Genomic DNA, 23600 nt, shown 5'->3' with positions numbered 1-23600 from the left:
GCTATCTTTTGTAGTGCCTACAAATGCGCTCTCGAGCGCCATACACCTGAAGGTGCTCAAATTCTCAGGATGTTAATCAAGTTCAAACAATGATTAAACTTGATTGTTGTTACCACCTTGGTCATCATATCTGCGGGATTATCTGCTGTCGGTATCTTTTGAAGTAGAATTTTTCCTTTTTCAAAGACTTCCCGCATAAAGTGATATCTTACATCGATATGCTTGGTTCTTGAATGATAGACTTGATTTTTTGCTAAATGAATAGCGCTCTGACTGTCACAATATAGACTAATGTGACTTTGAACAACTCCCAAGTCTTTCAACAATCCATTAAGCCAAATAGCCTCCTTAACAGCTTCTGTAACTGCCATATATTCTGCCTCTGTAGTAGACACAGCTACTATAGACTGTAAGGTAGACTTCCAACTCACTGGGGCTTTAGCAAGAGTAAACAGATACCCCGTAGTTGAACGACGTTTATCTAAATCACCAGCAAAGTCGAAATCAACATATCCAACTACAAACTGACCAAGTGCTTCATCCTGCTCAAAAATTAAACCAACATCTACGGTTTTTCGAAGATATCGTAGAATCCATTTCACAGCTTGCCAATGTCCTTTTCCAAGATCATGCATATACCTGCTCACAACTCCAACAACTTGTGAAATGTCAAGCCGCGTACACACAATCGCATACATCAAACTCCTAACTGCATTTGCATATGGGACTTTTGCCATATATTCTCTTTCTTCTTCAGTTTTCGGAGATAATTGGGCACTAAGTTTCAAATGAGAAGCAAGTGGGGTACTTACATGTTTTGTGTTTTCATTTACACCAAAACATTGTAATACCTTTTTCAGATATTGCTTCTGATTCAAACAAAACTTGCCCATCTGTCTATCTCTGTAACGCCCCCACGCCCGAGACCGTCGCCGGAGTCGAGCACGAGGCATTACTAAACTTATTTGAGCACTTAAACAAAATCGGACAAGCTGTCCAACTGCATCACAGTTACTTAAAAATTCATATCTCGAGTTCCAAAACTCGAAATCCAATTCTGTAAATTTTTCCTTAAAATAGACTCATATATCTATCTACTAAATTTTTTCTAGAATTTTTGGTCAGGCCAATTAGTACAGTTTATTAGTTAAAGTCTCCCCTGTTTCAGGGTTCGACTGCTCTGACCTCTGTGTATTACAAATCATATATCTCCCTGTACAGAGTTTAAATAACTATTCCGTTTGTTTCTCCTGAAACTAGACTCAATAAGGATTCTAAGAATATAAAATAAAGCACCTAATTATTTTGATACAATTTATGGTGAATTTCTAAAGTCAGAACAGGGGATCCAGAAATCACTCTGGCCCTGTTTCACAAAAATTCAAATATCTCATAAAATATAATTCATATACCTATTTTGTTCAATCCATCTGACAATAGACTCATTAAGATTAAATTTCATAACTTACTCATCATTTAATTCCATTTCTACTATTTTTAGTGATTTTTCAAATTTACAACACTGCTGCTGTCAGATTCTGTTTTATGGCAGATTTCACTTTACTAAGGATTTTCATGGACTAAATAGCATTTTAAACATACATAACATCAAATATGACTTAGATTGGCCATTCCAATGGCTAATCATTTACAAACCCTTCTCTTTCCAAACCATAGCCATATCATAAGATCATTTACACAAAATGAGTATTTTGCCATACATGCCACATTCAAAACACACAAGCCATTTTACCAATTTAGGCCTTCGGATTGTGAACGAGTCTTCGACCTATCCCAATTCTCAAGCCGGCTTGTTAAAAACTACAATGAACGAAAAGGAGGGAGTAAGCATAAATGCTTAGTAAGTTCATATGCAAATATCAAATAACATAACCATACAATTATACCAAACAACCTTAGCATGGTATCACCAAAACATATATCACATTTTTAAACATCATTCATCATCTTACCACCTTATCGTTGTTGTATCTATTTTCAACCCGAGGGTTAAGTACATACCTGTCCAAAGTGTCCATTTCACAATACTTACCAATACGTCACCTACATCTTAAGTGTTCTTCCATTTCACTAGAAATTTTACCCTTTGAACACATCGGAATATAATTCGGATACATGGATAATTTGCACATAAGTGTCACATTTGTAGCCAAGCTACCCTGTAACCCGCCCATAAGTGAACTCGGACTCAACTCAACGAGCTCGGGCGTTCGCATCCATAAGTGAACTCGGACTCAACTTAACGAGTTCGGATGCCTAGTTACATTTCACGAACTCGGACTCAACTCAACGAGTTCGGACATTTCACATCCATAAGTGAACTCGGACTCAACTCAACGAGTTCGGATGTTCAACCATCCTAGTGACATGTCACTTGTATCCTAATCTATTCCTAAGGTTTAAACGGGATTTTCCTCGAACACATCTCCTTGCCATCTTCCGTAAAATACCGAAACCAATACTCGGTAGTACTTTATATTTAACAAATAATACCCTTAATTTGCATTTTATTCGAAAATAACCACAAAACATATATTTCATGATAAAAATCAGCATATCATATATTTAACATCAATAACTTAAAAATAACAATTATGCTACCTTATTTACACATGAACTTACCTCGGTACAAAATTTTTAACAATCGAGTTTATTCCTCGTAAACTTTGTTTTTCCCCCGATCACGACTTGAATCTCGTTTCTCTTGATCTATAATACCAAATTAATCTTATTTAATACATACATTCATTAAAACAGTCCTTAATACGAACTTTTTCAAAATTACCATTTTGCCCCTAAACTTTTGCATAATTACACTTTTGCCCCTAGGCTCGGGAATTAAACTTCATCCCTTTTTATTATGTTTTATGACATTCTGATCATTTTTCCCTTCTATGGCAACATCAAATTCTCACTCTAACATGTATTTATGACTACTAAATATTTTTACCGATTAAACATTTTTACTCGTTTTTACTCAAAACCGAGTAGCACAAGTTGTCTAACAAAATTTAAAACCTCATATTCTGCCATAAAACACCAAAATACACAAATTTCACCTATGGGTATTTTTCCAAATATGAACCATGTAATACCCCGAAAATTTTTACAGTAAAATATTATCCGTGATATAGTAAAATAAGGAAATAAAGTGACAAAAAGGGAATTTTTGAGTGATGTCAATATTGAGAAGTATATTATGATATATTAATTCAAGAAAGGACTAAATTGCAAAGATGAGAAAAGTCTTGTTGCACAAGAGTAAATACTCAAAATTTAAGGGGTTGAAGTGTAAATATAAAAAAGTTGAAGGACTAATGGTGCAAATATTTTAAGGGTGGAATGATCTAGAAACCAAGAAAAATTGATGAATTAGGACCAAATTGAATAGGTAAAAAAATTATGAGGGACTAAATCACAATTTTACCAAATTAAGTGATGACTCAAGGATGGAATTCTAAAAGATCATTAAGGGCAAAATGGTCAATTAGTAAGAGAGAGAATTCTAGAATGTAATGATTATGTTGATGATATTTTAAATTAATTAATTAGATAAATATTATTTTATTAATATTTTATGAGATGTTTATTATTGTTATATTATTATTTATTTAGTATAAAAGGAAGGAAAGATGAAGAATTATCAACACATTTCCTTTCCCATGCAAACTAACGTAAGATAAGAAGAAGAAAAGAAGTTTGCTTTCTTTACAATTTAGTCCTTCCATAAAAAATTCATTATTTTTACCTAAAAATTGAAAGAATTTCCATAGCCATCAAGAGAGAAAGATAGCAAGGAGATGATGGGGAGCAAGAATATCAAGTTGGATTCAAGAAATCAAAGCTGGAGGAGAGAGAAAAATCAAGTTAAAGATTGAAGTCAATAAGAAAAGGTAAGTACATCAAGATTTCAATATGTTTTTAAGTTTGTTATTATTGATAAAGCATGGAAATAATGTTATAGTAGAGTTTTCTTACATAAGGTCCTATGTTCTTGATATGTTAGTGAAGAAAAAATAAGAGAAAGTGATGAGAAATGGTGTAGAAAAAGAAAATAAGGATGTTATAACATGGTAATTAATATCTTGTACCAAAACAGATTTGGACAGCAGCAGTAGTCTAAATTTGAAAAATCATCAAAAATTGTAGAAATCTAATTATAGAATGAATAAAATATGAAATTAAATCTTATTAAGTCTAGTTTCTTATAGAAGAAATTATGTAAGCAATGGAATTCTAAATCATGAGATATGATGAATTTTGTGAAACAAGGTCAGAATGATTTCGGGTTCCCCTGTTCTGAATTTGTAAAATAAAAAAAATTGGATAAAAATAATTAGGGGCTTAAATTTATATGTTTAGAATCCTTAATGAGTCTATTTTCAATAGAAACAAATATGAACATCATTCGAATTCTGTACAAGGAGATAATTAATTTTTAGTGAAGAAGGGTCACAATTGTTAGACAGCAGAATAGGGGTAACTTTAAAGAATAAACTGTACTTATTTACTAAACCAAAAATTATGAAAATTTTATGGTAATAATATATATGAGTCTAGTTTCAGGGAAAATTAGCGGATCTTAATTTGGAGTCCTATAGCTCCAGATATAAATAATTTAGTGACTATGACACAGATGAACTGCTTGAATATTCATAAAAGTAAATAATAAAGATTATAGATAATGTTACTTGCAAGTGTGCTACATACATCAAGGATGTGGAATGGAGAGGAGGAGGAGGAAAACATATATGAATATTCATTAAGCATGGCTAATTTGCATATTTTAGGCTTAGGGACTAAATTGAATAAAAGTAAAACTTTATGGGTAATTTTGTAAAAATGTCAGAAATGACCAAATTGCATGAAATGGGTTATTTTATTATTTAAATTACAAAATTGAATGAAATTATTAATTTAGTTCAAGATTGGGGGAAAACATGTTTTAGGGATTAAATTGAAAAGTGTTGAAATTATGAAAAAAATTCTGATATTTTATATAATTCATGGATTGTTATCAATATATATGAGAATAATAGCTGGAAATAAGGATTAAATTGCAAGAATTTTATTTTCCTGACTCTAAGGATGAAATCGTCATTAATTAAAAGTTTAGGGGCAAAATGGTAATTTTGCCTAGGGCATTAATTAAATACATTAGAATATGAAATGAATGAAAATGATGATCAAATTTATTTATAAAGATCCGGACGACTCAAATATGAGACTTGATCGTGGAAAAGAAAAGATATCAGATTAATGAAATTATAAACACAAACAAGCAATGAGGTAAGTTCTTGTAACTTGAATTATATTCTTAAATACTTGAGATTGTATGTTATTTATGTGAATATGATTTGAATGTTCATTGTATGAAAATTTATGAAACATTGATAATTTGATAAAAGGAGAAGAAATCCCGGTTGAATGAAAGGAAAATTCGATGGATCTCTGAAAAGGAATTGACGGTAAAAAGGATCTAGCCCGGACGGGTGATCCTATCCTGATATAGCCCTCCCGAAGAATATGTGTAAAATGGATTTAGCCCGGACGGGTAATCCGAATTAGGGTCTGAATTTAGCCAGGACTGGTAATTCAGATCCAAGCTCATTAGAGTAATTGTCGTTGCAGGGGATTTAGCCTGGACTGGTAATCCCGACAATACTCTATGAGTTTATATTACAGGGGATTTAGCCTGGACTGGTAATCCCACTGTAAGGATGAGGTTCGCGGGAGTGTGCTCTCTGATATGAAATGTGTAAGACCATGGTTGAAAGATACCATGGCAACCTGAGTGTAAGACCATGGTTGAAAGATACCATGGCAACCTGATATGAAATGTGTAAGACCATGGTTGAAAGATACCATGGCAACTTGAGTGTAAGACCATGGTTGAAAGATACCATGGCAACCTGATATGAAATGTGTGAGACCATGGTTGAAAGATACCATGGCAACCTGATATGAAATGTGTAAGACCATGGTTGAAAGATACCATGGCAACCTGAGTGTAAGACCATGGTTGAAAGATACCATGGCAACCTGATATAAAATGTGTAAGACCATGGTTGAAAAATACCATGGCAATCTGATATGAAATGTGTAAGACCATGGTTGAAAGATACCATGGCAACGTGATATGAAATGAACAATACCATGGTTGAAAGATACCATGGCAACATGACAGAAAATGAGTAAGACCATAGTTGAAAGACACTATGGCATCATGTCAAAGATAAATAAGACCGTGGATGGGAGACGCTCTAACATCTGTTGAACAATTGATATTCAGGTAATATGTATCAGATGACGAATGGTTATATGAAATAATTATGAAGATAGATAAACGAAATAAGTATAAGTACATGAAATATAATATATGTTAAGTTTGATATAACCTATTACCGGAATAAATATACATAAAATATATGGAAATGATGGAGCATGAAATATTGATATAATGAAATGAATGATATATGCTTATGAAGAAACGGTAAGAGCATGATATGTTTCATGACATGTACATATATGATTATCTTTGATATGTTGATACAAGGAAATTATGTAATTGAGACTATTATTAAACTCAAGTGCGATATGTCGAGAAAATAGATATATCAGTGTTGAATTTATATGAGATATGTGCAAGTATACTAACAATGTTGCTATTTGATGCTTATACAACTGTCAAACTGTTGATTGAATGGTAATATATTTATTTATATGATGCATTGAATCGGTAAGTATTTAAAATTTTTTTTAGTGATCTGTAAATGGTAGTAATGCTCTGAAACCCTGTTCTGGCAGCGGATACGGGTTAGGGGTGTTACAAACCATAGGTTGAATTATTGTTAACATAAGCTAAATCGAGCTACCGGGATTTCAAAAACATAAAAATCATTAAAAACGGGGCTTGAAATCACTTACTATGAAGTTTGAAAGTTGAAGAAACCCCAACTATGGAGGAGAGCAAAAATCAGCAGAACAATATGGAGAAGATGATCATTTTGGGTTATTTTTCCTATTTTTATTTCATTTAATATCCAAATGACCAAAATGCCTTTACTACTAAACTTTCCAAAAATTCCTTCCATGTCCTAATTTTGTCCATGAACTTAAAATTGGTCAAATTACCATTTAAGACCTCCTAACTAATATTTCAAAGCAATTTCATACTAAAAACTTCTAGAATGCAAGTTTTGCAACTTATTTGATTTAGTCCCTAATCTCAACTTAAGCACTTTATGCATAGAATTTCATCACGAAATTTTCACACAATCATACAATCATATCATAAACCTCAAGATAATTTTAAAATAATTATTTTTATCTTGGATTTGTGGTCACGAAACCACTATTCTGATTAGTCCTTAATTCGGGATATTACAATCTCTACTTATCTCCATGCCGAGAATCTTCGTGGCCTCACCTAGATCTTTCATCTCGAACTCTTGATTCAACTGAGACTTCAGCTTATCTATCTCTTTTTGGCTCTTCGAAGCGATTAACATATCATCAACATACAAGAGTAGATAAATGAAAGATCCGTCATGCAGCTTCTGCAAATACACACAATTGTCATATTTGCTTCTTGTGTACTTCTGCCTTCTCATAAAGCTATCAAATCGCTTGTACCACTGCCTCGGGGATTGCTTCAATCCATATAGCGATTTGTTCAGCTTACAAACCCAATTTCTACCACCAGTATCTGTGTATCCTTCCGGCTGAGTCATATAGATCTCCTCTTCTAACTCACCATGCAAGAAAGCCGTCTTAACATCAAGTTGAGCTAGCTCCAAATTCAACTGTGCTACCAAGGCCAATAAAATTCTGATGGAGGAATGCTTCACAACAGGGGAAAATACATCATTGTAGTCAATTCCCTCCTTCTGAGCGTAGCCTTTAGCTACCAATCTTGCCTTGTAGCGAATATCTTTCTTGCTAGGAGATCCATCTTTCTTTGCGAATACCCACTTGTATCCGATTGCCCTTTTACCTTTCGGTAATTGCGCCAACTCCCAAGTATTGTTCTTCCGGAGAGACTGTATTTCTTCATTTATTGCGCATTTCCATTTGTCACTTTCTAAGCTTTGCATTGCTTCTTGATAAGTGACAGGAATATCATCATCAACAACGGGAAGGGCGTAGGCCACCATATCAGTAAATCGAGCAGGTTTACGAATTTCTCTCCGTGGCCTTGCAACTGCAACTGGTTCTGGTGTACTTAATGGTTCTTGGGTCAGAACCTCTTCAACCTCTAATTCCTCCATTGTGGCTGGAGAATTAGACTTATTAATTGGGCAAATCCCCATCTGCTCAAACTCCACCTGTTTTGGAGTACACTCCACCTGCTGTGGAGTATCGCTTGTCTGAATATCTTCATCTGCTACCTTTTTCAATGTGGCAGATTCATCAAAGGTAACATCTCTGCTACAGATCATTTTCTTTGTGCTTAAGCACCAAAGACGAAATCCCTTCACTCCAGAAGTGATTCCCATAAAGAGAGCTTTCTTTGCCCTCGGATCTAACTTTGACTTCTTCATATGGTAATATGCAGTGGATCCAAACACATGTAAGGAATCATAATCTGTAGCCGGTTTTCCAGACCATACCTCCATAGGAGTTTTTCTTTCTAATGCAGATGATGGCAAACGATTAACAAGATGGCCAGCGTATGTCACAGCCTCAGCCCAAAATTGCTTGCCCAACCCAGCATTGGATAACATACATCGAACTTTCTCCAGCAATGTTCGATTCATACGCTCTGCCACTCCATTCTGCTGCAGTGTATCCCTAACTGTGAAGTGTGGAACAATACCATACTCTTGGCACACATCGAAGAACGGGTCACTTTTATATTCCCCTCCATTGTCTGTCCTAAGCCGCTTGATTTTTTTGCCAGTCTGGTTTTCGATCATAGTTTTCCATTTAAGAAAAACTCCAAGCACTTCATCCTTAGTTCTCATGGTATACACTCAAACTCTTCTGGAAAAGTCATTAACAAAAGTAACAAAGTAGTGTTTTCCTCCCAACGAAGGTGTTTTGGAAGGCCCCCACACATCTGAGTGAACATATTCCAAAATACATTTTGTATTATGAATAGAAGTGCCGAATTTCACTCTTTTGCTTTCCCAGAACACAATGCTCGCAAAATTTTAATTTGCAAGCCTTTGCACCTTTCAACAATCCTTGCTTTGCCAGAATTTGTAAGGATTTTTCGCTGGCATGTCCCAACTTCATATGCCACAACTGCATTGAATCCAATTCTTTGTTACCAGAAGCTGCAGCGACTGCTCCAATAACTGTACTACCTTGGTAGTAATAGAAGTTATTTTTCCTGATGCCCTTCAATATCACAAGTGCGCCAGATGTCACTTTCAAAATCCCATCTCTCATAGTAACAACTGAACCATTGGATTCCAAGGCTCCCAATGAGATGAGATTTTTCTTCAAACTGGGCACGTACCGAACATCAGTCAGAACTCTGGTTGATCCATCTTGATTCTTTAGTTGGATTGAACCTATCCCAACAGTTTTACAGGCATTGTCATTGCCCGTATTAACAACTCCTCCATTTAGTTCAACTAAATCAGAGAACCACTCCCGGTTAGGGGACATATGATAGGTACAACCTGAATCCAATATCCACTCATCTGAATAGAACGACGATGATGATACAACCAGTGATAGTTCAGAGTCACTGGTATCATGCTTTACAACACAAGCATCTACAGCAGGTTTTCCTTTATTCTTCAACTTTGGACAATTTTTCTTCCAGTGGCCTTTCTCATGACAAAAGGCACATTCATCTTTCCCGAGTCTGGACTTTGACTTTGATCTCCCTTTCTGAGTTTTCTTCCGAGTGTATGAACGACCTCGGACTACTAAAGCTTCTGTATCTCTGATTAAGTTTTTTGGTTTGTCCTTCTTTCTCTGTTCATAACTGTATAAGGCCGCACAGACTTCGCTCAGAGATATATCACTCCTTCCATGAAGTAGAGTAGTTTCTAGGAACTCAAACTCCTTAGGAAGTGACCCCAATAGCATCAAAGCCAAATCTTCATCTTTGAATGTCTCATCCGTATTTAGCAAATCAGTGACTAACTGATTAAATTTGGTGATGTGATCATTCATTGTGGTACCTGGGACGTAAGTGAAGCGAAACAGTCTTTTCTTCAAGTGAAGCTTATTTTGACTGTTTTTCTTCAAAAAAATTTCTTCAAGTGCCACCCACAACTTATTTGCAGAAGTTTCCTTTGAAAAAGCATACCTCTGCTCTCGAGAAAGGCATGATCGAATTGTGCCACATGCCAACCGATTGATCGCCTTCCAATCTTTCTCATGTACATCATCTGGTTTCTCTTCATCAATGGCAATGTCTAGACCCTGCTGAAAAAGGGCATCTAGAACCTCACTTTGCCACATACCAAAATGGTCCGTGCCATCAAAGATCTTCACGGCTAATCTTGTATTTGCAATTATCGGTCTTGTCCACATGGACGATGTTGAAGCTCCTACACCGACTGTTTTCTCCATAATCTTTCAATATACCTAAGGAAATCTTTTCTGATGTGGAAGATCAGTTTAAACTGCAACCACAGAGCATACTACGATTAACCTTCGGCTCTTGATACCACTTTTGATTCCAATAGGGTTGGAAGCGTGTAAATTATTGTACTAAAAAATCACACAAAGTTCAATTCCCAGGGAAGAGAGGTGGATCACAAGGATCTCTTAAATACCAAGTCTTTCCTTAGTCAAAATATCCCTTCTATAGTAATTTAATAGCACAATTAAATACTACTATTATACCCTCAAATATTGAAAAAAAATAGGACAAGAAAGAACACAAGAGTTTTAACGAGGTTCGGTAAATTATACCTACGTCCTCGGGCACTAACACCAGATGATAACTTTACTATCTCCAAAATATTACAAACAAATAATATTCCTTAAGAATTCTCAAATGGGAGAAGAGAGAAAACTAAGAGAGAAAGATTGGTTGGGATAGTTGAAATGAAAAATGAGAAGGTCTATTTATAGTTGAAGTTTAGGGACTAACTTTCAAATGGCCTAAAAAATTAGGGACCAAAATTGCAATTATCCCATTCAACTTTTCAACATTCGGTGCAACTTGCTTCACATTTTTAACAAGTTGCTTCCTACCTTTGTTGACTTTTCAACAGTTCTTGCACCATCTATAGTGTAAGTTGCCCTCTTTCTAGTGGCTTACCACAACCCTTATGGTGTGAATCGCCCCCATTATACTATTCAACATTTTGTATAACATTAGTGTTAATTTGCCTCATCAGTGGGAGCCTAACAAAAAGCTATGTTTTTATCCTTAAAAGGCAACAACCACCAAGAGCAAGAAGACCAGAGCATTCCCCATGGCTAACATCAGAACAGGTCTGAAAAATGGAGCCAAAATAACATGGTGGAGGCCCACCATCCGTCTTACCTTCAAATTGAACAACAGACACATCCATCCTCTATCTTTCAGCCCCTTAACAAACCATCATGAAGATGAATATTGTTGTTTTAAGGAGAAAAAGAACCTTGACCAACAATCCAATAATATCATGAATTGTAAGCCTAAAACAAATTCCTCTGGGCTCAGCTCTAGGAGTATGTCTCAAAGAAAGCCTGAAGGAGTGAGGAGAAATCAAGAAATGAAGAAGAAGATTCCTCTTGGGACTAGAGACAACCCTCAAGAAGGCAACACAATCCTAACCTAATGTGAACATGGTTAGAAATTTCCTATTTAGATAAAACCTTATAATATCATATACTATATATGATTTATACTAAAAATAAATCAAAATAAATTATTGCTCAATATAGATAATTAATAATATTAATAGTAATGATGTGTCAAACAATTAAGGTATCCACTTGGCACAATTTTATAGGATTTAAACCCATAATTGATAAAGCAGGGGATATGTTACCAAATTTATTAATTCTTAGTATATTCATTCCTCCACTTTAAAATGGCAATGCTAAGACCCTTTTCTACATCATAATCAACTATTATTTTCACTACTTACAAATATTTCTTTCACAATACATGGGTTTGAGAAGGCTTCCTCTTTTGGTTTGTGTTTTGATTATAGTTTCATGTAAGTTAATTTTCTCTTTTTTGTTTAGATGTAAATCCAAATATATTAAATTATGGTTTTAATCCTTCTATTATGCTTAAATTTTTAATTAGATCTCTGTATTTTAATTTGATATAATTTAATACTTCAATGCAATTATTTTCGATAAAATTCTGATGTGATTTTTTCTTAAAAAAATTCATTCCAATTCATCATATTGATATAGATTTTTTATATGTTGAAAGTGTTTTCTTTTTCTTTTAAATTTATGTCCATTTTAATAGTTAACTGTTTGGATCAGGGTTAGGGACAAAGGCAAAGAGCGGCAGGCAAGGCCCTCTCTCCCCCAATGGTAGATTTTCTATTAACACCCTTACATTTTTATGAAATTACATGTTAATATAATGATAAAATTACACTTTAGCCTTCAATAATTTTCTGGCTTCTTCCTTGACCGGGGTAGATGCAAAGGGAGACAGGCCCATTGGTTAAATGGAAATTTTTGTATTTTGGTCCTGCTCAAAAATTAATAATTCAATTTAGGCCTTTTTATTGCAATATTTTCTGCTTCCACCCCTCAAAATTTATAGTTTTATCTAAGTTCCCTAACATAAAATTCTCAACTTCACCCCTAATTTGGACTAACTAATAACATTATAAAGGTAAAAGGATCAACTTGTGCCAAATTGAAGTAGAAAGACTAAATTTCAAATTTAGACATAGTATAAGGATCAAAACTGTAATTTAACGGATCCAAAACTATCATCCAATTTTACTAGCAAAGCAACTAATTAAAGACATTCTTGTTGTAGGTATATCCTTTCAACAACTGCTACAAGTTGAAGGTTGGAGACGGGAACCAGTTCTTTGCACCCATGATGAAGACTGCAAGGATTACTGCAAAGGGTTATATCGTTGCATCAAAGGCTGTTGCAATTGCTTCGATGAAATGCAAGTTCAACAACAACAGCAACAGCAACATGTTAATGAAGCCATCCCTGTTTCATCTTGTTCTAGAGGCAATGGCCCAAATAATATGCATTAAGCATGCCAAATTGTTCATTATATATCAAGTGAAATAAATTTGCTTTATAGTAACTAGTAAGGCAAAAGCATTATTTTTTCTATTGATAAGTTCCGAATCAAAATCTTATCCAAGGGAAATGAGTTCTTTTCAGGGACGAAGGCAAAGGATAAACAAAAGTCCTAGTGCCCTTAAAAATAGAAAAAAATATATTCGAGCTCCCTTAAAATAAAATTTTAAGTTAATATATAATAGATTTGTAATTTGGCTCCCCAAAAATGATAAAATTTTGATTTAGTCCTTCTAAAACCTTGAAGTGAAATTACATTTTAACTTTGATAAAAATATACAAGTTAATCTCGACGCACCAAAAACTTCTTTTGGTTTCGCCCCATGCTCTTTTCATTGAGTGCCAAAAGATCAACTTGTAACTTTTGGATATAGAGTTAATTGCACCAGACGTCTCGAAACTGTGATCTTTATTCTAAATTAATCCCTAAACTTCAAAACGTTCTAAGTAGATCCTAAACTGTTGAGGTTATATCAATCAAATCATTCTATTACTAAAACTGTGAAGTGACATGTCATATCTTATTTGGCATGATTTAAAATGAAAATTTTAAAACAAAATAAAAAGTGAAAAAGTATATTAGAACATTTTCAAAATATAATATAGTGTTCCAATCGTTACAAATGAAAAGTTAAATGACTTGGTTATTAACCAAGAGTTATCATATTTCATGGTAATGAACTATGTGTCTTAAATTCAAAAATTATGTCACTTTGTTATTAGCAACAAATCATAATTATTTAAGGATACATCTATTGAATAATTATGTTTATTGTTAAAAGATGTGACTATCCATTTAGATAGTTGTGTTTGTATGAAGAGACATGATAACTCCTCTAAATAATAGTCAAATTTCATTTATAAGACTTTTGATTTTATATTTTTTTAATTTTTAATACAGTGCATAATTTATTCCATTCCATTTTTATTAATATTAAATGATTTCTTTAAAAAGGTGATTCTAATTTATTTAATATCATTTATTAATAATAAACCTTACTAAGAAATCATTAATTAGTGTCCACTTGTGCCAGATAGGAAAATTAAAGTAGCAAAATTTCATTGATTGTAAATCATAAATGTAGTATTTAATTTAAACCCATAATTGGTACATTCTTTCTCCCTTTAAATTCCCAATCCTACCACCTCTTCTCTACACTTTTTTTCATTGCCAGACATGGGTTCCAGAAGCCTTACTCTTTTGCTTTCTGTTTTGCTCATAGTTTCATGTAAGTTAAATTCCATTTTTTTGATTTTGTTGAAACTATCATCCAATTTAATAGCATGGCATTTCTTTTTTCAGGCATGAGCTTTCAGCAAGTGCTGCAAGTGGAAGGTTGGAGAGAGATACCGGTTCTTTGCACCCATGATGAGCAATGCAAGCAATATTGCAAAGGAGAATATCGTTGCATCAATGGCTCTTGCAATTGTGCTGATGAAATGCAAGTTCAACAGCATGTCAATGAAGCCGCCCCTGTTTCATCTTATGTTACAGCCCATTCCCCAACTAATATGCATTAATTATGCATAAAATATTTGAAACCCAATAAGTTGTTGGTATAATAAATGAAATAAATTTTCTTTTATACTAATTCATACCTAAACTCTCTCTCCATTATTTTTTGAATCCATAATCTTACTTAAAAAGGAAATGAGTTTTCTTCAAGTGCAAGCCGGAGCCCGTGGCACCCCTAAAAATGGGGAAATTTTATAAATTAAGCTAATAAGTAGTATATTTATATTTTAGTTTATAAAAATGATAAAATTTTAATTTAATCTATCTAAAACTATAAAGGTATATGACAATTTAATGATGAAATTACATTTTACCTTTGATCAAAATATATAACTTAATCTCGACATCCCAACATCTTGTAGCTTTTGGATGTAGAATTAATTGCACTAGATGCCCCAAAAACATGACTCTCATTCTAAATTGATCTCTAAACATCAAGACGTTCTAATTACAGTCTTAAACCATCATGGTTACATCAATCTAAGTCCTTTCATTATTAAAATCATTAATTTAATTGTTAAGTGACATCTAAATCTTATTTCACATAACTTAAAATGAAATTTTTCTTACAAAAGAAAATGGTAAAATGAAACAAAAAAAAATTAAAAAGGAAATAGAAATGGAAAAGCAAAAATGAAGTGATATATGAGTTTTAGTAATAGAAGGACTTAATTAATATAATGTTGATAGTTTAAAGATGTGATTTTGAAGTTTGGAGGACTACTGAGAATCAAGATATGCCCGATCCACATAACTCTTTGTATATATATATATATATAATATTTCGAAGCCCATGTAGTTCGGCCCCATAACAAGGTTTAAGAGTAATTGAGAATCAGTAATAAATTTTTTTGGGCCACGAGAAATGGCCGCTTGACGATGAATAATATAGCCCATAAGTTGGACTTATTTTTTAAGGATCTGTTTCGCTGGATGTCCACCAATTATGATTTGGATTTTAAATTGGTCTTTAAATTTTAAAATATTTTAATTGAGTCCTTATAATATAAATATTGTACTAATTATGTCTTTGTTAGCCTAGTTATTAGCTTAAGCATTGAATGTTAGTTCGAATATGATGTTGAAGTGTATATGAAACACATGGACTAAATTTTAAACATGTGTACCTATCACATGTGCAACTATGATATGATATGTTAAAAAAAAGTTCTCTCAATTTTTAAAGATATTGTCTATCTTTTTGACACTTTAGATACATGTTGTTCATGTATTAGGTACAAATGTGTTTAAATTTTGATCCATGTGTTTTAAATATGCTCCATGCCAAATATGAAATAGATTTAATTCCTAAGCTTATGACTATGCTCGTAAAAAATTTCGATTGATATGACGACTCAGTTTGAAAATTTTGAAGATTGATTACGAATTGTAAATCTAGAACATAGCTTGGTACAATGAGTTAGGAGTGTTGTTTAGAAAAAAAAATCATGCCAACTAGTGAAATTATAAAAAAAATAATAAATTAAATTTATGCGGAAATTTAATTATTAGGCTCATGCAAAAACATTAAGGAAAACAAAAAGCTATTTCAAAACCATACATAAAAGAGAGATAGTTAGGGGCGTAGCTAAATAAAGAAGCAAGAGTCTTAGTTGGTTACCCCCTTGATTAAGCGGACTAATAACAATTTTAGTCTCTCCTAATTGTTAAGTATTCAGTTTAAATCCTTTTTTAAATAAAGTTTTTACCTTTAATTTTTAAAAATTAAAATTTTATTATCACTCTTCATCCCCATCCCCATCCCCCATACTAATTTCTGATTTCGCTCCTTGAGATAGTAAGAAGGTTTGGGATAGGAGTAATTTGGACATGGCTAATAATAGTTATTGGGCCACAGAAAATGGCCCATAACTTAGGCTTATTTCTAGTGCTAGATGCTATTTAGAGGTGTGCATGGGTCAGGCTATCCGGCCCGGCCTGAAGGCCCTCCTGAAATATGGGAGGGTTTGAGCAAAAATATAGGTCCGAAAATGGGTTTGAACAAAAAAAATAAGGCCTGTTTAAAAAATAGATCGGGCCTCGGGTAAGGTATTTTTAGTCCGGGCCGACCGAATTCACTAAAGAGCAAAAAAATCTGCTTTTTTAATTTTTGAATGTTATTTTCTTGTTGTTTTCTCCTTATTTTGCTACCATTTAACTATTATGTTGCTACTATTTTGTTGTTATTGTTTGGATATTGTATAAAATTTATTTTATTGTTAATTTTCTTATTATTTTAAAGGCATTTGTTAATTTTTATTATTATTATTTTAGAAGCATTTGCTTGTTAAGTTACATTTATCTTAGTGTTATTTAAGTCTACATATTTTTTAAAATTTATTTTCAATTTGTTGGGAAATATTTATTTTGATGTTTTTAGTATTTTTGATGTATTATATATATTTAAAAATAATATAAAAAATTAATACGGGTTGGTAGGGCAGGGGTTTTAGTATTTTTTATTTGGGTTGGGCTTGGGCAAAATTTTAGGCCTATTTTTTGGGCCAGGCCCAAGCCTAATAAATGGACATGATTTTTAGTTCAGCCCAACCCGACCCATGAACACCTCTAATGCTATCTTGTCTAGTCCAATTTCCAAATATTTTATCTGTATCATATACCTATTTAATATGAAAAATTAAATTTATTTGAATAATTCAATGTAAATACTTTTATTTGGACTGAAACATTTTCATATTCAATGTTAAATATTAGTTTTTTTTTCAATTTAATATTTGGGTTTAGTTTTGGTATTTAAATTTTTCTTATTTCAGTTAAGTACTTAAGTTTGATTTCAATGTTCAATTTGGTATCTAAATTTTTTTTGTCTCAATTAAATATTTATGCTTTTTATTAAAACACACGTATTAAATATTTATTATATCAATAGTATCACTTAATTTGAGTATCAAATTAAATGTTAAAATAAATTTAAATGCTAAATTAAAAAAAAATTCAAGTACAAAAAAGAAAAAAAGAAAAATCCGTTACTTTCGAAAATGACAAAATAAAAAATAAATAAATTATATGTTAAATCTTTTAAACATTTATAATTGAAATCGTGCAGTTAATAAATTAAAGTCGAAATTAGGTAGTTAAATAAATTATAAAAATAAAAGGAAAAATGAGGGGACATTTGGCCTTGTATAAAACCATTAATGATGGTTGCATTTAAACTTCAGTTGGAAGCTACATCATTATTCAATCACCTTCTTAAATCACTGTTTGGAAAACAACCGACTTTTAATAAAATGGGCATTTCTTCTTTTATCATTACGTCAAACATACGCATAATAATAATATTTTAAAGATGAATTTCGGAATCTCAGAAATTAATTCACATATCATCAATCTTTATTTTTTTTAGTAAATTGATTTTTAAATTTTTAAACTAAAAATAAATAATAAATTGAATGAAATTAACTAAAAATAATCAAACAAATTGGCACCCCCAACCAAGCCTGTCATTGTACTGTACTAACATAGTTATTATTCATCAAATAACACTTTGGTACCGAATTTGTAGACCATACATTCACAATGTCACATGCTTATCAACATTTTCCTACCAATTAAACCCATAACTTTATTTTAAATAAGCCTACGTATTCACATCCCCTTTTATTATCATAAATGTTATCTCATTTTTATTAACAAACGTATAGTACTCATTAATTATAATTGTTGTTAATAATCATATTTGAGTCTTATTATACGCAAATTTTATGTATGAATTTTTATTCAGAACATTCTAAGTTTAAGTTCCATATATGTGAACTCTAAATTTAAATCGTTGTATTGTTATATTAAATTGACTTTAATTCTAGAATTGTATATATAATTCCACTTAAAAACTCCTTTTTTAAGTATAGCAATAGCCATATGTCAATTAGTTTAGCCAAACAATTAACTCCCTGTGGTCCAGTACCTGCATTATTTTATTTAAAATAATTATATCTAATTGTTTGGGTTAATTAATTAGTATTGATGTGGTTTACAAGTTAGCTATACAGATTCGGAAATTAAAAACGAATGTTTAAACTACAAATTAGGTAACATCAAACATCAATCCATCTCCATCACAAGGAATGAAAATCATATCCTTTCTTTCTATGAATATTTTGTCGTTGCTTATTTGAATGGGATTGATATAACACATACACGTTGTTGCTTTTTAAAAAAAAAAATAATAATTCAACAAAATTTTCGTCTAAACGTTATTTTAAGTAGAGTGAAACTAAAAATTCCATATTAAAGTCAAAATAAATTTTTAAAAAATTTTGGGATCAAAGGTAAAATTGATATTATATCACATAGTTAAGAGAGTAAAGTTCGTTCCCTATCTCTCTAACTATGTCCTTGATTTAGGGATGAAGTAAAAAATATAGGGGTTGAAGTTAAGTTATATATTTTTATAAGAGTTATAATGTAATTTCACCATTGTATTGACATTGTGTTTATAGTTTTTAGAAGAATTAAATAAAAAATTTATCATTTTTGGAGGACAATTATAATTTTCTACGTGTTAAATTTTATAAAATTTTTAATAGCCTAAAACAAATTTTCCCATCCTAAGGGGCCTTGTTTGTCTCGTGGCCTTTAGATCTATCTTGATCTTTAGTCTTCTTTTGCCATCGAGTGTTTAGGTTCAAGTTTAATCAGAATAAAAAAAACTATAAATAAACTTATTTGTTGAGTTATTTAATTTAATGCTTGTATCAAAACTGGTAATATCAAATAATTTATTGTGATTTAAAAAAAATTAAAAGCAACATTGGAGGTAATAATTTTGCCCCCAATATGGTTCATCTATAATTTAATGCCGAAATAAAGACATATAAGGGAGGGTATGTAGCTTTATGAGAAAGGAGAAAATATTGGTGCATGTTCATACTTTAAGACAACTTGGTTTACCTAAAGGGACGAACAAACAAGGTATTTTCACATATTTTGAGCTGTATACGACTATATGCATATGCATCTGCAAAGACTCAAAACCTATCTAGCTTGTCGGAAGCAAACAAAGATTAAAAGACAACTATAAAAGTGTTTTAGATTGACTTAGGCAACTTAAAAACGATTTTTGTATCCAAAGTAGTACGATTTGTCGGGTTAAAGTTCAGGCTTGTGATACATAGAGTATGGGGTAAGGCTGAAGCAGAAGAGAGGGGTATACTTGATGATGGCAACATGTAAAAAAAAATTGCAAATTCTGTAAATTTCATATTTCAACATGCAAGATGATTGTGCCTTTAGTTCAGTTGATATTAAAGATGTGAATTTAAGTATGTTTAAGCGTGTATGTTTTTTCAACTTACGAATTTGAGGTATGGGTAAAAGTACGCATTATATCAAAATAAAAAACTGCTTTAAATTCTTCTCTTGGTTCTAGCATTGTTGTTTGCCATGAGGTTCTTCTTAGCCATTGGTAATCAAGCTCATCTTATGAATTTAATTTTCCAGAAAATCAAGCAAGCCTTAACAATCCATCAATATTTACACAATCAAATTCATCTTAGCAATAGAATGTACCCAAATAAAAATTTTTACTATATTTAAAAAAATATTGAAATTGTCAAAAAGACGTACTGATTGGTGATGGAGAAAATAACATTAAAATAAGAGGTTTTGACATCTAAAACGTTTGTTGCCATAGAAGAAGCGCCGGAAAAATTGGTAAATGATAATTCCGTACGTAGATGATCTTCAACCACATTCTCAACTTTTTTTAATAATTTGAAAATTAAAAGGAAATTGATAGAGTTGAAGATAAATTGAGAGAGTTTTTATTTATTTTTATCGTTAAAATAGTAATTAAAGGAAATTTTAAAATTTATTATTTTAAATTTTTTCCAGCGCATGTAATACTAATAAGAGTAGTAATGGCGTCATTTACTAGTTGTCGTCCATGAGAGTGGGCTTGGGTTATTTTAAAAGAATAAAAAACAACTTTATTTCCCTCTATTACTTTTCTCGAGAAGCAAATAAGAAGAGAAAGGAAAAAGAGAAAAATTACAAACTTTAGTCTTATGTTAATTACAAATAACAAAAACGAAAGTGTTTTGGACTAAATCTAGCTTTAGTCTAAAGTAATAAAAATGTTATGTCAACAATCCATTAGTAAATTAATAGAATTTTTAATAATAATTATCAATTTCAGCAATCATCTTAATTAAAATGACTAAATTGACAAAAAAATTTAAAGGAGTCAAAATAAGAACAAAATTATTTTAAAGTAACCTGCGATGTAGTTTTTACATATTAATTAAATTATACTTTTTTAAAAATAAAGTGAATAATGCATAATCCTAATCGGTTATCCAAAAAAAATATAACAAATTCGAGTAATAGAGATATGAGGATTAATAACAGCATCTACTCTAAATAATAATTAAAATATCCAAATCTACAAAATGTAAGATATATTAATTATCCCTAAAAATAAGCGGATTAAGCTAAAAGATATTCAAAGGTTAATATCTATTACCGGGGCAAATATAAAGGGATAAATCCAATTTTGCTCCTAAAATTGAAAAAAAAATTAATCCTTTTTAAAAAAGATAAAACCACAAATTAATATATAATAAAATTATATTTTCATCTCTTAAAAATTTATAATTTAATTATAATTCCTCGTAATTTTTTTAAAAAAAAAATCATCTTTATCCGTTACAACTGCGAATATTAAAATGATCCATATGTTTGTACCTTAAATTTAAAGCCATATCTAATCTAGTGTGGTTCCAAGATTATAGTTGAACAAACACTGACCTAAAAAAAAAAATAAAGGAAGAAATGAGATTTAATTACACAAGGCAAAGTTAGTTGTTGAGCTTCAACTTGTCGCTAACTCTTTTTGTAAGCCACGAATTTTTGGGAACCACCAACTGTTTTGAGTTAATGCAACCATTACCTAATTTTTAGTATCCCATATATGAATCACTTAAAAGACTATATTCTTTCTCATTTCATCATAGAATTAATTATGTACATACCTTTGCAATTAAACCCTTATAAACTCATTCTATTTTAATGGTTCAGGCTGGTGTTTTTGGTAAGTTATCAATATATGCATTGATATCATAATGATACATCATCACATGGATCAAAATTGTGGATAAAAAAATTTAGGGACTAAGTTGAAAAATATTTTCAAGTTCATGGGCTAAATGTTGCTTTATCCCAAAAATATTATATATTCCTGCATAAGTTGGATTATAAAAATTCAAAATGATAAATTTAAGATTTTAAACATTGATATGGTTCAAATCCCATTATAAGTTTTTTTTTTGAAATAAAAAATTTAAATACATTCGAATAATATAATATGAAAATTTATTTTTATAATTTTTTTAATTGAATTGATGCCTAATTAATTTGATATACAAATGTATAGGATGGTAAAAAAAATTGAATCGATGTCTTTATTTATTAAAATATTCTGATTTATTTGGGATAAGTTTAAATAAAATTTGCACCAACCCTCTAATATATTTATGGAAATGTTTATTTATTTTATAACTATTTTTATATTTTTTAATTATAAAAGAATTTACAACATATATTTGAATTTTATAAATTTAATTATTGCAAATAAAAAATTAATGATATATATTTTTTTTCTTGATTTTGACTTGATTGGACACTGCGTTTATTATGTGTTTAATGTAAGTGCAAGATATCTAAGGGTTTTAAAAGATAAGAAACTGAGCGATGACACTTGTACCATAAACCTGTTACCAATTACATCAAAACCAGATATCGGCGGCAGAGACAAAAAGATTCCATGGCAATGTTAGAATTAGAAACACGTGTGCAAAGTTTTACATAACTGACGACAGACACTACTGAAAGCTGATGCTACAATGTGAAAGAAAACAGCAGCTGGTTCTTTTTGCCAACTAAGCCAATCTGCCGGGGGCTTTGTTATCTTCTTCTGCTAGCTCTTACTCTCAGGCAGAGTACAAACCATGCACATACCTCCATGGTACAAAACCAGTGGCTAAACGAGGTTGTTCCTCGAAAACCGACAGCGCCCACAGGCCACTTGCAATGATGGGCTGTTAATGAAATTATGAGTGAAAGTTTTTCTGGTCAGTTTGCAACTCTACAACACGTTGATCGCTGCAGTTGAGCTTATAAGGCCGGCTGTGATAACAGGGTTTAAACAAAAACATTCATGGCCACACGTTATTCGAGGTTTGAATGTTTCTGGGGTGTGATGTATCAAGTAAGATTAATTACGGAGGTGATTTTTATGCGAATGAGATTCCAACCAAGACATATATACATAATCTACTTATCCTATTTGAGTTAAAAATTATTATCATATTCGTGGATGTTAAATGAATCCTCACTTCACTTTAATTTAATTTTTATTACTTATTACTTTAATTTAATTTAATTTTACTAATATTTTTTTTATATTTTCAATGATTTTAAATGCAAGTAAATATTTAAGTATAAAATACATAAAAGTTTTTATAACATATTTTTATTTTTTTTATTTTAATAATTACATATACAATGATAAAATGATAATTGCATAAAATAAAACAGGACGGGGTGTGATAAAATGTTATCTAATTAAAATTCTCAATAATAAAAAAAGTATTATCATTTTAGAGTTGGACTTGGATTTTAATTACCATAAAAAGTTTAGATTAACGAAGTAAGTTATTTTCAATAAGATATAGGAGGGAAGGGGAGTACTTGCTAAGTGTTCGACCAACCTTTTTGTACTATTATAATAGCTTTTGGGAAAAACTAAATTGAGATGTGATAGGGGGAAATTGCAAATAATTATTGCTTCCCACGACTTTGAATCATTATGGGTCCATCTTTTATTAATTTATGAATTACCTCATT

The 23600-nt window shown here is 31.4% G+C and overlaps 2 protein-coding genes across 2 annotated transcripts; both read left to right on the top strand.

The window, feature by feature from the left end:
• Positions 1 to 12004: 12004 nt before the first annotated feature.
• Positions 12005 to 13247, top strand: LOC107930832 (uncharacterized). The gene is made up of 3 exons (XM_016862575.2): positions 12005 to 12143; positions 12424 to 12474; positions 12935 to 13247. Exons 1-3 carry the CDS (start codon positions 12092 to 12094, stop codon positions 13165 to 13167), a joined length of 336 nt encoding a protein of 111 aa, XP_016718064.1. The 5' UTR covers positions 12005 to 12091; the 3' UTR covers positions 13168 to 13247.
• Positions 13248 to 14303: 1056 nt separating this feature from the next.
• LOC107930819 (potassium channel toxin alpha-KTx 3.16) lies at positions 14304 to 14811 on the top strand. Its single transcript, XM_016862563.2, has 2 exons — positions 14304 to 14445; positions 14520 to 14811. Exons 1-2 carry the CDS (start codon positions 14394 to 14396, stop codon positions 14735 to 14737), a joined length of 270 nt encoding a protein of 89 aa, XP_016718052.1. The 5' UTR covers positions 14304 to 14393; the 3' UTR covers positions 14738 to 14811.
• The last annotated feature ends 8789 nt before the right edge of the window (positions 14812 to 23600 follow it).

The sequence above is a fragment of the Gossypium hirsutum genome, chromosome A07, assembly GCF_007990345.1.
Source record: "Gossypium hirsutum isolate 1008001.06 chromosome A07, Gossypium_hirsutum_v2.1, whole genome shotgun sequence".
In the NCBI taxonomy this organism is placed as follows: domain Eukaryota; kingdom Viridiplantae; phylum Streptophyta; class Magnoliopsida; order Malvales; family Malvaceae; genus Gossypium; species Gossypium hirsutum.
Note: the sequence above shows the minus strand (reverse complement) of the source record. Positions and strands in the feature narration are given on the sequence as shown.

What these genes read in the sequence shown, in the direction of transcription:
- LOC107930832 (XM_016862575.2), top strand. Translation starts at nt 12,092, where the DNA reads ATGGGTTTGAGAAGGCTTCCTCTTTTGGTTTGTGTTTTGATTATAGTT. An exon ending in TGTTTTGATTATAGTTTCAT is followed by an intron (nt 12,144 to 12,423) that starts GTAAGTTAATTT and finishes TGTTTGGATCAG; the next exon opens with GGTTAGGGACAAAGGCAAAG. An exon ending in AGGCCCTCTCTCCCCCAATG is followed by an intron (nt 12,475 to 12,934) that starts GTAGATTTTCTA and finishes TTCTTGTTGTAG; the next exon opens with GTATATCCTTTCAACAACTG.
- LOC107930819 (XM_016862563.2), top strand. Translation starts at nt 14,394, where the DNA reads ATGGGTTCCAGAAGCCTTACTCTTTTGCTTTCTGTTTTGCTCATAGTT. An exon ending in TGTTTTGCTCATAGTTTCAT is followed by an intron (nt 14,446 to 14,519) that starts GTAAGTTAAATT and finishes TTCTTTTTTCAG; the next exon opens with GCATGAGCTTTCAGCAAGTG.